General features: G+C 55.9%; 1 protein-coding gene and 2 long non-coding RNA genes across 14 annotated transcripts; 2 read left to right on the top strand and 1 right to left on the bottom strand.

Moving 5' to 3' along the window:
* Positions 1-269: 269 nt before the first annotated feature.
* On the top strand, positions 270-4,523 carry LOC128091991 (uncharacterized). The gene is made up of 3 exons (XR_008211589.1): positions 270-1,272; positions 2,554-2,740; positions 3,078-4,523. It is a non-coding gene; the product is annotated as an uncharacterized LOC128091991 (long non-coding RNA).
* Positions 2,265-9,924, bottom strand: LOC128091990 (uncharacterized). Of its 12 annotated transcripts, none has more exons than XR_008211583.1 (7): positions 9,525-9,924; positions 8,012-8,067; positions 7,673-7,852; positions 6,895-7,415; positions 6,712-6,802; positions 3,424-6,573; positions 2,265-2,460 (listed from the first exon to the last, which is right to left on the bottom strand). It is a non-coding gene; the product is annotated as an uncharacterized LOC128091990 (long non-coding RNA). The 12 variants fall into 12 exon arrangements; XR_008211588.1 differs by having other exon boundaries at positions 3,424-5,993; positions 9,525-9,922; XR_008211582.1 differs by having other exon boundaries at positions 6,712-7,415.
* A 1,667-nt stretch (positions 9,925-11,591) lies between these two features.
* On the top strand, positions 11,592-14,999 carry LOC128092021 (zinc finger CCCH domain-containing protein 11A-like). Its single transcript, XM_052705461.1, has 8 exons — positions 11,592-12,024; positions 12,517-12,686; positions 12,975-13,098; positions 13,555-13,617; positions 13,851-13,937; positions 14,067-14,405; positions 14,718-14,794; positions 14,915-14,999. The coding sequence occupies exons 1-8, from the start codon at positions 11,814-11,816 to the stop codon at positions 14,969-14,971; spliced, it is 1,128 nt and encodes a 375-aa protein (XP_052561421.1). The 5' UTR covers positions 11,592-11,813; the 3' UTR covers positions 14,972-14,999.
* The last annotated feature ends 1,078 nt before the right edge of the window (positions 15,000-16,077 follow it).

Raw genomic sequence — 16,077 nt, 5'->3', positions numbered from 1 at the left:
TTGGGTTTGCCTGCGAACCGGACGCTCCGTTGCTGCTTTTCTGCTTCCAACGTGAGCTCTGCTCACGTTCCTGGTTGCCTTTCAGAACTGCTCTGCAAAGCAAAGCAGAGCCGGCACGCTGGGTTCAGTCTCTGAACAGAGGCCTTAAGCTGACTGGCAGCAGCAGGGGGGCATGTCATGGTGAGCAGGCACAAAGCCACAGCTTTGGAGGTGGTAAGGGCACGTGCTGATTTCTAGGAGCTACACACCTTAACTGTGAATAAAGGGCTGGTGGTTGTTAGATAGTGAAGGAAGGTTTTACACACAGAGACCTACCGAAAAAAACAACACCACGTCTCTTTTCAGTGCTCCTGAATTCTGCTGCGTGATCCAGGAACTCGTGTCTCATGGCAAACTCCTGCATGTTGGATTCCATGTCAGGCACAGTGCCCATTTGCCAGGTGCTGCACTCATTACAAACCCTCTCTGAACCCACGTCTGGCAGAAGGCTCTAGAAGTGAACTGAAACGTTGCGGTGCAGGAATGCTGTGCTCAAAACTGCTCGTGATTAAAGAGAGGCAGGAAATCCTGGTGTCAGTTCGGCACGTCAGCATTTGAAGTCCTGCTGTCTGTCATCTCAGCTTCGCTGAGTTCTGGAAGAGCTCAGAAACGCAGCTCACAGATCTTACTGCCTTTCAGGGTACCTGGGGCCTCTGTGGCAAGGTGTGATCTCTGGGAATTCTGTGGAGCATTTCAGATGTGAATGTCTCCTTATTAACAGCAGCCAGTTAATGCAATTTGTGTTACATTTAGCTTCGTCATTTTTGTACTTATGTGATGGACAGAAGAACAATGCTCCTATTTTTTTTCTTGCAGTCTATCAGAGAGCTCTCGAGCTGCTACTGCAAATTTTAATCCTTCCTGTTCTCCATTCCTTTGCCATTTCTTTGACCTGTTTTTCCGTTTAGAAAGTTCTCCTTGCCCTGGATGCTGTGCAGTGCTATCAGTTTTCTCAGATGTGCAGAATCATTGCTGCAGGTCCCAGAACAATCCTGCAGTGTGCATCTGGCGGCTCAGTGGAAATGCCAACCTCACACTGGTGTTCCATGGGATTCCTTCAATTCTGTGTGCCTGACAGCTCCTGTTCCCAGTGCTACATGTGCACATGTGGGAAAGTTAAAAAGCAGAAGCGAAATGAAAAATTGCCATTCAGAAAACAGCTCTCACCAAGAGCCAAGCCTCAGCTCAGTGGAATAGCTCCTCGGTTTCCCTTACATCCAGTGATTGAAATGGGTAGGTGTGAACTAAGGCATTTGTGGAAATGTGTTTGGGTTTCTTCTGTTCTTCTGTTCTTTTGTTTTGTATTGACTTTGTTCCTAAAAAGTTGCATCTTAGTCTATTAAGACCTGGCAGGCAAATCTGCACTTGGAGAAGCCTGCAGCTATTTGGGAAAGTTTCCCATAAGGTGAGGAAAGAGTAGGGGGGGGGAGGGGAGGAAAAAATGGGAGGTAGGGGTGAGGAGAGGAGAGAGGGGGTGGGGAGGGTTGAAGGGAAAATAATGAAACAAAAAGAGAATAAAAAGTGCAAAGCAATGGATGGTAACATATACAAGAAAGCAAGTAGGAAAGCTACCCATAGCACAGCAAAGCAGGAATGAAAAAAAGCAACCTTGCAGGAATGGAGGAATGTGGGAAGAGCTGAGGCCCTGCCTGCCGCAGGAGCTGCATGGAAGGAGAAGAAGCTGGGCCCAAAGGTGAGAGGGGTTTGGTGCTTTGGTCCCTTGTTCTCCATCCCTTCGCTTCTGTCCATCTCTCCTTCCACGTTTTCCACCCATCCTCTTCTCCACCCATCCTCTCCCCTCTGTTCTCCATCCATCTCTTTCCACGTCCTCCATTCTGCTCTCCTCCCCCACATCCCCACTCCATCCCTTCCAGCTCCCCATCGCCCACCCCTCACCCCATTCCCTCCCCACCATCTCCCCCTCCTCTGGCTTTAACACAACCTGGCAAAAACAAGGTCGTCCCCCCAGAAGTTACAGAAATCTTACACCACGTGCACTTAGGAGTGTGGCTACCAGGGATGCCTGGCAGAGCCAAAAATGCAGCCCCAGTAGCAGTGAAGGTAAAAGCAGGAGCCAGCCCAGTCAGGGTAAAGCAGCGCCCTTTGAGGAAACGAGAGTGCAGAAGGAGAGAAGAAATCATAAATAACTGTTTGGAGTTCGGATTGCTAATTGAATGTGAATCCAATGTGCTGAATGCCCAGAACACTTTTCTGCCACACGTAAGTGGGGGTGCATGGAAAAGGTAGCTTTTATTGCAGAGCTGACTGACTGGAGTGTGTGTGCTCACTGAAGACTTGATTCTTCTTTTTCTTTGCTCGGGAGCTGGGTAACTTCCCAGGGAGGTGGGCCTTCCACAGACAAGGCTTTGGACTCCTGGTTTTCAGCCTCTTTTAGCTGCATATCTAGAGCTCATGATAATCCTACAAGAGTAAAAATAAAATGCATTAGTTACTAAATTGGAAAGCATTCTAGGCAGAAATGTGTTCTCACAATTCCTCCCTGTTCCACTGCAGTTACTGGCAGCGCTCTGCAGATGCTGAACTGTTTTGCTGGAGAACAAATGCGTATTCAGCAATGTTGAAACCACGTTGTCAGTTGGCTGCCAAAATCCACGAGCACACCGTGGTGTCAAGGATTGCAGCAGGCACTCTGTCAGTGTACTGCTGTTACAAAGAACCGATGGGCTCCAGGCAATGGCAGGTGGGTTCCATACCCTCAGGGCCACCCCCACAGGTGCCCATGGAGGCACATTGCTCTCTGGGGCAGGAATCCTATTTTCCTGGCCATCCCTCCATCCACTTGTATTTGCATCCATCCTCTCATCCAACAAGTGTTCCATCCATCCCACGGCCCTTCTGTCCCTTTGTCCATCCCTCCCTCCCTCCATCCCTCCAACACTTCTCTCCTCCGTCGATCCCTCTGTCCATCCGTTCCTCTCTCCCAGCAGCCTCCCCCCGTTACCCACCAGAACCTCCTCTGGAGCTCTGGGGGATCTCCCCATCGTGGTGCCTCCAGGCATTTCCTTGCCACCCTGCAGGTGCCGATGTTCTGCTCCCTCTCCCTCGCATCACCCCATCCTGTTGCTCAGCTGCCCTCCCCACTCTTCGTTCAAAGCCTCCCTCGTGAAGCTGCCGTCCTCCTGACGAAAACATCCTCGCCTCCCTCAGAGAGATGGGTGCCATCCCTCCCACGCAGACACCGACCCGCAAATCGGTGCTGCAGGCACAGAACCCCAGCCCCTGCCACCAGCACCAGGCCTGCAGCCGAGGACGGGCAGCACCACCAGTGCCCTCCTGTCACGCCTGTCCCGCAGCACCACCTGGGCCCCCGCACCCTGGACCACCGGCCCCACGGCTCTGCACTCACTTCTGATGCAGCCTTACCCGTGCCCACCTTTCTTCCTGCTGGCCTCTCACGGTGAGCCACACGAGCTGTCGGGTGGACCGCATCCATCGCGTGGAGGCACCGCAGCCTCCTTCCAGCACTGAGGGCGCTGGAGCTGCGAGTCCTTCTGTGGGGCAGGAGCGTCCTCTGCTGCCAGGGTTTTCCAGCTGCAGTCCGTCACCAGACGTGAGGCTGCGCTGTGGAGCTGCAGCGCTGGGCCGGCAGCTCAGCAAAGCCCCTGAGCACGGCGGAGACGAGCGGGCGGCCTGCGATGCCTTCACAGCATTATGCACTGCGGGAATGAAATGTTGTTCCTGCGCTGGATGTTGAGATGGACAATGGACCTAAAGAAATAGAACACGACGTGTTTGCATTCCATAACTTGTCTGTAGGAGTAGCTGATGTGACAAGGAGAGATATCATCTGCATATCAGGAACACACACAGTTACTGCGCTGTGCGACACATTCTTCCTCACGCAGTTGCAATAGACCTTAAATGTTTTAAACAACGTAGGTATTCTGAACTAGAAAACGTGCTGTAAGACTGGTGAGCCAGCAAACATGAAATGCATTTAACAAGCTTTCAAGGAGCCAGGGCTTTTACACAAAGCACAGCTGTCCTGCTCTGTGGCAATGTCAGGATGCCATAGGCAGATCCAGGATGCTCCCCTCTATCCTCCCTCCAAGCTTATCTCCATGCAAGGACAGACGGATGACCAGAACGGTGACCCAGTGTAAAGGGCGCAAATGCCAAGGGGGTAATTAAACAATGAAGAGGTCAGGTTTACGTTTATGCTGTAAAGCAGGCATCCGAAAGTGACGACCAGATGTTTGTTAAGAAAGCAATGGTCAGAAGGCCATTAACCAGCGGAGATGTTTGTGTCTGCATGGCAAGGATCTGTGTGCACTTGCTATTTGTGGGATCAGTGAAGTGTCGCAACAGAGTGCGAACCTGCAGCACTCAGCAGTGAGGAGCCAGGGCAGAAAGGGATCAGCGTCGGGCAGCAGGGCATAAAAGGTGCAGCACTGCTTTCTGTGCGCGCTCCTGCTTGCAGGAGGCCCAACACTGCCATTGCAAATAAAACCTGCTTTATCAGAGACACCGTCCTGGAAAATTATTGGGCATTTCCAACATCACCACCACTTACAAACACCTGCAAAAGCCAACAAGAGCCACGTTCTGTAGTGCTAAGAACGCACAACTTAGCAGGCAGGAGCATGGGGCTTAGGAGAAAGGTGTAACTCAGAGGTTGCTAGAGAATTGCACATCACAAAGGCACCACGAGCAGGGTTCTAAGGGCAGTGTGATCCAGGAGTCCCAGCAGGAGGTGCTGGCACCTTTGGCACGCGACCCCAGGACAAGGCAGCTCAGCAGGAGGCATCAGGCAGCGCTGATGAGACACGCTTTATGGACAGTCCTTTAATAGCTACCATTCCAATGACAGCAATGGGCTGAGAGCAAAGGCTCCACACACAAACCTGGTGGCTTACGCTCCCACCAGTCAAGGCAAACAGAGCAAGACGATGAGGCTGAGCTGCAAGCAGGCACGGTGCAGCCAAAGTCCCTTCTGCAGTCACTGGGGCAGCTTCCCCACCTCCAGCCCCACAGGCAACACACACACACAGCGCAGCACGGCTGGTCGTGCTCCACGCTCAGAGAGCAAGCTGACAAGTTGGAGCTCCACAAGGACATGGAGATCACTTCATGATCTCTGCTTTCCATGCTGGAGCTGCAGCCGGTTGTACTGAGGTTTCTGAAGCCCCTTTCAGTCTCAGGAGGGAATGAAACAGCCCAAACGGAACGGATGCACTGGGGCTCTCTCCAGGACACCTGCTGCCTCAGAGGAGTTCACATCCACTGAACAGCTACGGAGCTCCTGCAAGGGCACCACGCACAAACAAGGAAGGGAAGGAAAACCCAGCACACTGTGCAGGGGTGCTGCCTCTCAGCAGGTGATCCCTGTTCCGTGTACAGAGGATGGACATCAGCTGCACCTCCTCTGTTCCCCATTTCTTCTCCCCCGCTTCGTACAGGCACTGACAGACATTGTGGATGACAAAGTAAGGCTGATGGAGAAGGCTGGGCATACAGGAGATCTTTAATTCCTGCAGCTAGAGCACTGCTGGCCTGTGCTTGTCTAGACCATGGATATTTTCCAGCAAGCACCAACCAGGCACGGCAACCCACAGCCAAAATGTCACTGCCCCTGCCAAGCAGCCAGCCAGTCTACAGACACTCATTAGAGGCTTGCAAACGAGACTAGAACCATTATTCCCATTTCACAGGCTGGCTTCTCTTCACCACGCATCACACGCACAAGAATAGATTGGGAAGCACATTACTACACACCTGAGCATCTGCTGAGCAAGGCCATCATCCACATGCATTCCCTCACCTCTGCAAGGACACAAGGAGAGAAGACTCGGTTCACCAGAGCATCTACTGGAAGCAACTCCTGAGAACTCCCCATTCAGGAACGGGTGCTGGAGATGGATAATGGAGTCCTTCAAAGGGAACACAGCTCACAAACACAGCGAAACACAGCTCAGGTGTGCTGTGGGCTCCTTCTGAAACAAGCAGCAACCCACTTTACTGGCATGTTTAAAGAAGAGCCCACAGCACTCACGCACACCCAGAGTCAGAGCCCCCTCCCTGCAGAAGCTGGGCTTGAGAAGCAGCCATGGGACGCACAGGGTGAGAAAAAGCCAGCCTGGAGCTCCTCACCACTGAGTGCAGAGCTGTGCCCACAGCTCTGAACATTCAGCCCCTTCTCCCTCAGCGTGGCTCAGCGCCACGAGGGACACGAGGACCCTTGGGAACACGGCAGATGTGTCAGATAGGACGCCACCCTCAAGGGAGCAGCCAGCTTCCAGCAGGAACACACACAGCATCCGTGAGGAGCAGGGCCACCGCCTGGGTGCTGCCCACAACGTTTGCCAGCCATCACCTGCTACGTGCAGAGCTGGGCCCAGGGCTCTCGGCATCACTGCAGCGCTCCAGCCATCATCATCAGTGCTGCAGCCTCCAATGAAGAAGCACAGACAGCAAGAAACTGGCAAGAGAGCCACACGTCCCGCTGACAGAATGCTCCTCCCCATTTCAGTTACACCAGTTCAGCTGCTGCTGAAATTCCAGTCTAGCTTCTCTCTGCACAAACAGCAACACCCAGGTTGGCCAGTTTGTCACACCTGAAAGCTCCCCAGACTCCTTCCTATCACGCCTGCCTGCACACACACACACTGATGGCAGGCAGCAGGACAAGGCCTGGCCTTTTGCTCTGCTTACGAAGCTCGCAGTTCTCATCAATGCAACCAATCTCTTCACTGGTGCGAGAAGCCAGAATTTCAATCAGGCAGCCTTCACCTGTTCCTGCTCCCTAGGGAATTGCCAAGCAAGATTTCAGATACCAGCACCTGCTTGTGACGTGCAGCCAGGTTTCTTTAAGAGTTAATAAATGAGAAGACGTACATAACAAAGCAGCAAGTCCTTGGCCAGAACTTGAGCCATTCGAAAGGAAGACTTGCAAACCTTCACAGCCCTCCTTAGTTCTGCACGTCACACACGGTGCTGGCAGTCATCATCCCAATCATCACCCTCTCAGAATTCCCACTCAGCTTCAAGTCACTTCCAGTCATCGATCAAACCCTAGAAGGCCAAGAGAGGAGAAAGGAGCTGGCAGAAGGCGCGGCCTTCGAGGACAGAAGGAACTGAGCTGCTCTCCACTTCTCTTCAGGCTCCAACCCTCCTTGCATCAACAACTGCACTGAACTGAACAGGAACAAAACAACCTTGGCCAGGTAAAGTCTCTGCTGACCTTTCTCTTATGGAGGATGGGTCATTTTTCGCTTTTCACCCAGTGACCCAACCACGTTCACACATCTCTGCAGAGCACCTACCTGCAGGAGTGCTCTTGTAGGTGATCAGAACTCGCTGACGTTGGGAAGCATTGAGTTTGGTCAAGCCGTCAGTGATGGCATCTTCATCTGTGCCTGCAAGAAACAAATGGAAGCTGGTCAGACTGCTTGCACAAGAATCAGAAGTGCCCTCTGCTCTTGTGCCACCTCCAGGCCCCTACAGAGCCAGCTCTCAACAGCCCCAGGACTACAGCTATGCACACAAAGCTGCCAGGACCCACACCTCCAGAGCAGCTGCATTTCAGGACATGAAGGGCAGCTCTGTTTCCACTTTCCAACAATTTTTAGGGTAGTTGTGTTCCAGCGAAGACCATCAGCAAAACAGTGCTCACCTTCATGGAGCCTGGGCTTTGGAAGACGGGCACAGGAATAACCTCTGCATGGGTGGAACCTTGTGGGTTCAACCAGGAGAGAACAGCATGCCCAGAGAGTTTATCTGGAAAAATACCTCCTCTGTGAGCTGGCACTCCGTTGGATTTTCTCAAGCAGGAAAAGCAGACGTGCATTGTCCTCTATAGGAAAAGCAGACGTGCACTGTCCTCTATAGGAAGAGACAGAAAGAAATTACACATTTACCACTCATAACAAGACAGACAGACAGTGCTCTTCCTACACTCCCTATGCTGACCTGATTGCAGCAAATGCCTGGCACAGCAAACAAGCACAGTCACCATCATTCGAGTTTTGGGTCAATCTCTTCTCATTCAGGTCCACCAGCAGCTGGCAGCTGCAATAAAAACCAGCGAGAGCATTAGTTTTCCAGCAAACAGCTGCTGGTGAAGTGATTGTGACTGTACAGCACGGCGATAAGCAGGAAGCAGGGCTATTAAACAAGCAAATCGCAGCACAAAAGCAAGGTCAGTGCAACAGAGGAGGGAGGCAGAAGTGCTGTGAGTGCAAAAGAGCCGGCAGAAAGAAAACCCAACGCAGCGCCATCTGTCTGTGCTGCGGCCGGACTGACTGCGGCCGCCTCACGGCGCCTTTGTGCTGCTCCAGTCCCTGCCCTCAGTCAGCGCCATCCCCTCCATCTGTGGTACAGCACGAGACGCGCACACCTCCACGCAGCCGCAGACACGTGGAGATGTTTCCTGGGACCGCCGGAGGAGCCCACGGCCGCACACCGCCCTCACCACCCCCATCTTCCCAATCCCCAGTCCTGCCCTGTGCTGCTGCTCTGCAAGGAACAGCAATCCAGCACACAGCGTCCCGCAGAATCACAGAATCACTCACGTTGGAAAGGACCTTCAAGAGCACCGAGTTCAACCGCAGCCTGACCATACTGCCCTACCTCTAACAACCCTCACAGAATCTCAGAATGGCCAGGGCTGGAAGGGACCTCAAGGATCACGAATCTCCAACCCCCTGCCACACGCAGGGCCACCAACCTCCACGTTCAATACCACACTAGGCCGCCCAGGGCCCCATCCAGCCTGGCCTTGAACACCTCCAGGGATGGACGGGGCATCCGCAGCCTCTCTGGGCAGCTGTTCCAGCACCTCACCACTCTCTCTGTAAAGAACTTCCCCCTGACATCCAACCTCAGGCTCCCCTCCTTCAACTTCAAACCATTTCCCCTTGTCCTGCTGTTATCTGCCCTTTCAAAGAGTTGATTCCCCTCCTGTTTGTAGGCTCCCTGTAGGTACTGAAAGGCTGCAGTGAGGTCACCCCACAGCCTTCTTCTCCCCAGGCTGAACAAGCCCAGCTCCCCCAGCCTGTCCTCACAGGGGAGGTGCTCCAGTCCCCGGATCATCTTCATGGCTCTCCTCTGGACCCTCTCCAACAGCTCCCTGTCTTTCTGGTACTGGGGGCTGCAGACCTGGATGCAGTGCTGCAGATGGGGCCTCACAAGAGCGGAGCAGAGGGGGACGATCACCTCCCTGTCCCTGCTGCCACCGCTCTGCTGATGGAGCCCAGGATCCCGCTTGCTTTCCCAGCTGCAGGAGCACTGCTGCCTCATGTCCAGCTTTTCATCCCTCAGGACCCCCAGGTCCTTCTCCGCAGGGCTGCTCTCAAGGACCGCTCCTTCCAGGCTCCCTCCGCTAAATCACGGCCCTGAGCACCGCACCCGGACGATTTTTAAACACATCGGGGATGGCGGCTCAACCCCCTCCCTGGGCAGCCCACTGCAGCGCTTACCAACCCTTTCCGTACAGCAGTTGGTCCTGATATCCAACCTCAACTCACCCCACGTCTGCGCGTTCCGTGGAATCCCACAGATGTGACAACGGGCTCCGGCTTCTTTGCGCTTCTCAAAGTGCGCCAGCGCGCGGCGTCAGGAGCGGAGGAGGCAGCAGCCGAGCCCGCCGCTGACGCTGCCATCGCGCGTCCCTCCCCGGGACTCCCACGGCTTCCTCTTCCCGGCCCCGCTCGGCTCCTCGCGGGCTGCAGGCACCGCTGAGGCACTCGCACCGCACGGCCGCCATCTTCCCGTGCTGCCGGACCGCTCTCTGCAGGCTGCGCTGAGTTCCCGCAACGCAACAACCGCAGGCATCGCCGCGGGCAGCCGGGCCGGGGCCCTGCGGGACGCGCGGTGATGACGCAATGACGGCGCGACCGCGGGCGGAAAGGACCCCGCGCGCAGCGCCCGCCCCGTTCCGCGGGCCGACCAATGGCAGCGCGGCGGAGGCGGGACCGAGCGCGGGCTCTCCGCTAATGGCGGCCGCGGCAGCGGGGCCGCCGCGATGTTGTCGGCGGGCCGGCGGAGTCGCGGGGTTCCGTGCGGGGAAAGCGGCGCTCCGCCGCTCCGCGTCCCTGCCGCCGCCCGCCCCGTGCCTCGGGCCGTCGGAGGAAGGCGGCGCGGGGGCCCGTCCGTCCCCGCCGGCACCGAGCCGTCCTCCGGAGTTGCCGTTTGTACGGGAGCCGATTGGGAACGCGGTCGTTTCTCTGTCGCTCTGTGTGTTCGTTGATTAAACATTTCCCGTTCGTTTCTCGGCGCTTCTGCCCGCGGTCGTTTCTGCAGCTCCAATAACCCGCCTCGTCCCCGTGCCCACCGCCGGGTAAGGACGGGGCGGCGCAAACGGCCGTGTCGTAGCACTGCGAGCGCCGGCCCCGTCGCTCCCCCCGCGGCCCCTCCTCTCCTCGGCACCGCGTGGGAAATGGCTGGGGTGGGATTCCGGGAGAGCTGGGGCGGCTCAGCCTGCAGAAGAGGAGGCTATGGGCGATCCGGGGCGCGGCCATCGCTCCGTGCAGGGAGCTGCGCAGAGGACGGAGCCGGGCTGCGCCCGGCGGTGCCCAGCAGCGGGACCGGAGGCTCACGCTGCAGCACAGCAGGTTTCCCTGTATGTCACCGCTGAGCCCCCAGCTCCGGTCAACGCCGTTGGATACTTTTGCCACTGATCACAATGCAGGAGATGGGAGCATCCTTGTGAAATCCACCGGGCATCCTAAGGCACGAGGTGCTGCTGGCACTCCTGAGGCTTTGAAGGGGCAGCGGGGAAAACTGGAGGGCTCAGGGCAGTACTGGGGGCTCTTGAAGGGGCTTTGAGGTGCTGTGGGTTCAGAATGGCGTTTTTTCCTCGTTTCACACACAAGGTGGCTCAGTAGCTACCAGTTGGTGGCAGCTGAGCCCATCAGTATTGTGGTTTAGAGGTATGACACCAGCACCCGGCACAGCAGAACTCTATAAGCTAAGTGCCAAGGGAAGAAGAAGGGAAACTTTAAATTCATTACCTCCTATAAACTGGTAGTCATTGGCTTCTTGTCACACCCTACTCCCGTAAAGCAGGATAACAAGGATTTATCGACATTCACAAATGTGGTAGAGATTGCTGCATACAACCAAGCGCATGCGGCTGAGCTCTCCCGTCTCTGTCCCAATTCTAGAAAGACCCAGAAGAGCTCAGCATTCTCCTGCTTTCATTTACTTACATGAACTATTTTAAAGTGCATGCTGTTATAGGCTGGCACAAGCTTTAGTGCCTAAAGCCACAGCTTGAGAGGCCAGCACCAGCCCTGGGCCTAAAAACAGCCAGAGAGACCAGCACCGGCCCCAGAGTCTGAAAGCACAGCCTCAGCCATGAGGCCAGCACAGGTGGAAAGACACAGCCACAGCCTGAGAGGCTGGAAGGGTCCTGGGGCCTAAAGCCACAGAGAGGCCGGCACCAGCTGTGGGGCCTGAAGCCACAGACAGAGAGCCCAGGGCCTGAAGGCACAGCCAGGGATGCTGACAGCGGCCCCGGGGCCTAAAGCCACAGCCACAGCCAGAGATGCTGGCCCTGGACACAGGGCCTGAAGCCCCAGCCAGACAGACCAGCACCGGCCGTGGGCACACAGATGTGCACTATTGCTTCTACTGGTTCCCCTGGGGCTCCGTTGACCACGACGAGGCCATATTGGTCTTCACTGGTTTTTATTGGGCTGCACGCACAAGAGTCATCCCCACTCCTCCGTTATCTCACGTCACAGAGCCCCACTGGGTGACCTGGTGTTGGTTTCCTGCCATTTGGATCTGGGAGGCGTCCGTCTCCTTCCCTTATGATGAAGGCACAGAAGCCATGCGGGCCGTCGCTGAGGTCACAGTGGTTCCCGGTCTGGGAGCGTTTGTGGCACAGCTGGGAGCAGAGCTGGGGCTGTGGCAAGCGTGCTGCACGCAGACTGAGCTGTGAGCCCTTCTTGAGAGAGATCAGCTGTGAGAGCCCACTGGAAGCAGCGCTGCGGCGTGTGCGTGAGCTGGGCATGGCTCAGGGTGAGCAGTGAGCAGGTGAGCTGGGTTGGTGCTGGGTGGGTGCCAGGAGGTGTCTCAGCAGAAAGCGGGGCTGGGCAGGAGTTCCCAGCTCCAGCGGTGCCCCTCAGCACGGCTGTGTCCAGGGGAGATGGGTTCTGGTTGAGATTCCCTCCCACGATTCGATGAGGACGACGAAATGTCATTACTCCCTTGGAAATCCACTGCTGGGCCCCCGCCTTCATGTCAGACATTAAAAAGGAAGGAGAGCGCAGGCTGCACAGTGCAACTTGTGCCTCGTGCCCCACGGATGGCTGGGTGCAGAGCTACTGAGGAGATGGAGAAGAGCACCTGCTGGCACCAGCCGTGGCAGTCAGACACGAGCTGGAGCTGGCACTAGGCAGCTCTTGCAGCCAGCTGTTTTCCAGACATTGTCCTCCTCAAGGGACCAAATCGCATGGCAGAAGCTGGGAAAATGCTTCTTCCTCGTGATTTTTCACTTGATAATTTCTGCAGGGCTCCTGTCCAAACGGAGTTTCAGAGATCGAGGCAGTGTCAGGAAGAGTGGAGCCAGGTCTTTCCAGGAGCGAGGGAAGTTCCTGCAAAGAGAGAAAGCTCTCTCTTCAGCTTCCTCTGAGACAGCAGTCATGTCTCAGCGAGGAGACATGGAGTGTGTGACAAGAAAGGTACGGCCGGGTTTCTTTTGCTTGGCTCTTCTTCCTTTTTCTCATTTTTAAGGGAAGGGGCCGAGCAGGGGGAGCCCTGCAGGTCCTTTGTGACCTCAGTAACCAGTTGGGTTCCGTGCTCCCTGCTGACAGCCTGGGCTGATGGCGTGGACACGGCTCAGGCCCTATTTTCCCTTAGCCATAAATAACGTCCCAGCACTCTGCTATCCCATCTCCGGCACAGCCTGGAACCTCTCTGCAAACCTTGGCTGCCCGTTCCCTCCAACGTTTCTTCCTTTCCCTCCTCAGAAGCAGCGCGGCGCGGTTCCCCGCGATAGGGAGCAGCAGCCAGCAGGCTGCCAGAGATCCGGCAGCGCCTGGCAGCGCACAGAGGGACGCGATGGGGACGGGCCGTCCTCACTGCCACGCAAAAGTGAGTTTCTGCAGTCCTCTGCCATGACGGATGGAAGAATGCATTTTAAGTCTTACTGCTGAGCGGGTGCAGTGCTGTAGGGATGTCAAGGAACCATGGTGGAAGCGTTAAAGATGCCAACAGTGGCAGTGGATGGCAGCAGTCAGAGAGATGTCTGTGTGTACATGATGGTGCTGGGAACTGAGTGAATTCCTTCTAGGGCCAAAAAATACCTTCCTCAGCTTTTGCCCCTGACAGCATTTTGTTTGCTGGTGCACCTTTGCTCTGCAGAATGCAGAGCTGTCAGGCAGACCGGGGTTGCTCTGCTGCCATCTGAGCAGGAATGAGAGCAGTAATGCTTTGTATAAGCATCAGTTTCTGTTTTGGTTTGTCTTTTGGTTTTCGGAGGTGGACGTGGGCTAACAGGACAGTGCTGCTCCTGGTGTCTGTGAAATCACGCTCCATCTGTTGTTGCAGGGACGGAGCCTGCGCGTCCATGGAATGGTGCTGGGCTTGGGGGGAAACGGAAAGACTCCGCAGGTAAGGAGCTCTTGTGAGCTGTGGTGTGGGTACTGCCTCTAAGCAGGGCTGTGTGTGATGGAGGAGAGAAGAAAGGCACTGCAGTTCTGTGCTGACGGCAGAAGTGGCACAGTGCCGAAGCAGCGGAAAAGCCAATTGAAGAAACTGCGCATGAGGACCAGAAGTTTGTGTCTGACTGTGCTGAGTTCTTCCTCAAAGGAGATGCTCTTCATGTATTTCTTGTTTTCTGTCAGAAGCTGATGCCAGCGGCCTTCCTCTGAAGCGCAGCAATGCTGAAAGGCAGGGGAGGAGCAGCGAGTGTGACAGGGCACCCAAGAGAGGTACAGCACACAACAGGCATCGGGGTTTGGGGCGCTCCAGATGAGATGTCCCAGCATTGCGGCCCATTCTGCAGACTGAAAGTAGCGTTGGGCTCTTGTTAACTCTTGCTGCTTCTCCTTCCTTAACAGAGATCGGTGCTGAGCCCAATGGCGATATCTATGTGAAAGTGGTGCAGCAGGTGCATTCGGAGAGAGCTTGTCAACAGGCAGCAGCTCAAGCTCCTCTCCAGGCTGGAGGGCTTCCTAGAAGAGCAGGTCCCAGCACAGGGGGAAGAGCTTCCCCTGCCGCGTGCCCCCGCTCCGTCTCCAAGGCCCAGGCTGGATGCAAACGCAAGGCCTCGGAGGAAGGGACACCAGCAGCAGTGCAGCTGCCTGCCAACAAGAGAGCGAGGGCTGAGAGCGGAGACAGCATGCCGGCTCCAGCAGCACGGCCTGGGCCTGCCGCAGCGCGGAGCTCCAGGCGCAGAGGTGAGCAGGGCTGTGCTACCACCGTGCTGAGCTGCTGCCCTCTGCAAGCACGCGGAGTCTGCTTGGGGTTTGCTTTGCTTTTTCCTTCTCTGAAGAGGGGAAAGGGGTTGAAGGCTGCCGAGTCCAAAGGCAGCGAGGTGCCGGAACGTGCAAGCCCATCTCTTTACCTGCATGGTGGTCTTCTGCACGTCCCACTGGAAATGTCATTCACTGGGGGGCTTCCTAGTCCAATTTCCTTTGTCTTTCTTCTGCCATTGGTTGCTGCAGTTTTGCTGCTGACAAAACAAATTCATCTTTTTTCTCGCCTTATAGCAAGAAGACAGCGACGAAAGGAGAGGAGAGCAGAACTGAAGAAGGCTTCTCTGAGAGCAGCTGCTGCATGTGCAGAGGTGAGTCCTGGTGAGTGCAGACACGGCTCTCGTTGCTCTCAGGGCCTCCGTCTGTCAGACATGAAAGATTTCCCGAGGGAAGCGCTGTCCTGTTTCTACACTCGCTCTGTTTCTTTCCAGTCCTCCGCAATGAACAGCCTTGTGGAGATGATGCAGAAGCTGCAGCTGCACGACTGAGAGGAGGAGCGACAGAAGGCAGCGCTGCGAGTGCCGCCCAACTCGGCACTCCAACTTTGGGTGCAGTCAATAAAAAACAGCCGCAATTAGAGACTGACAAGGAGCACACGGCCCGCTTTGTCCAGCGGCACTCAGTGCCTGCTGCACCACCTCCTCGCTCTTGGTCAGAACTCCCACAGCTCCATCAGCGAATGCTGCTGTCTGTTGGTGCAGCGGAGGCAGCAGTCCTTTGCACTGCCCACAAACCGACCACCTGCAGAGCACGTGCAGAGAGCTGCGAGTAACAGGGCCTGGCCACCAGCGTGCTGACTTAGAGAACGCTGCCACAGAGATTGCTGAGTTTCCCAGGGCAGCGCTGACTGTTTTTTGCTTTATGATGAGTGTACAATGAGCAAAGTTCCCCAAAAGGACGGCGTTTGCTCAAAAAATGACAGGCTGCTGGTCCAGAGCAGTGTCTCTGCAGGTTAGGACCACCAAGCTGCCATCCCGGCACTGCTCTGCTCACAGACAGCGCTGCAGGTTGTGGCACTCAGAAGGCGCCCCTCTGTCGTGCAGCCCTCCACAGCCCCTGCCTGCCTGTCCCTGTGTGGGCTGGGATGGAGCTTTTCCTTTGCAGTGCCTGGTGTGACGCCGTGTCCTGGTTCCGTCGGTGCCATCCTGCATCCTGCTGTGCATCCTGCTGTGCACAGCGCAGTGCTGCGGAGCTGTGCTTCCCGGCCCTGTGCTCTCCAGCACTCTCGTGTGAGTTCTGCCTCTCCCAGGAATCTCCTGTTCCTAGGAACCTCCGCTGCTCCCTTGCACGCAGATCTGTGTGCACAGCCCTGTGCAGAACCACACGCCCACATGCAAGGACTTCCCTGCACACACACCTGAGCATCCACACGCACATGCAAGCACATCCTTGCACAGCCCTGTGTGCACGCTCCATCCATGTGCACGAAAACCACACAGCCTTGTGCAGAGACCTTGATGCACACACCCGTGTTCACGCACACTCACCCGTGTGCAAACCCACCCCTTTGCACACCAACGTGCATGAAGACACGAGCGCAGCTCCAGCCCTGCACACAGCCGTGTGCACACACACATGTGCAAAACTAACATTC

The sequence above is a fragment of the Tympanuchus pallidicinctus genome, unplaced genomic scaffold, assembly GCF_026119805.1.
Source record: "Tympanuchus pallidicinctus isolate F22 unplaced genomic scaffold, pur_lepc_1.0 scaffold58, whole genome shotgun sequence".
NCBI lineage: Eukaryota > Metazoa > Chordata > Aves > Galliformes > Phasianidae > Tympanuchus > Tympanuchus pallidicinctus.
Note: the sequence above shows the minus strand (reverse complement) of the source record. Positions and strands in the feature narration are given on the sequence as shown.

Bases quoted from the DNA above. Each gene is read 5' to 3' on its own strand.
- LOC128092021 (XM_052705461.1), top strand. From the start codon at position 11,814: ATGATGAAGGCACAGAAGCCATGCGGGCCGTCGCTGAGGTCACAGTGG. The intron at 13,099-13,554 runs GTGAGTTTCTGC...CTGTTGTTGCAG, and splicing joins GTCCTCACTGCCACGCAAAA to GGACGGAGCCTGCGCGTCCA. The intron at 14,795-14,914 runs GTGAGTCCTGGT...GTTTCTTTCCAG, and splicing joins CAGCTGCTGCATGTGCAGAG to TCCTCCGCAATGAACAGCCT.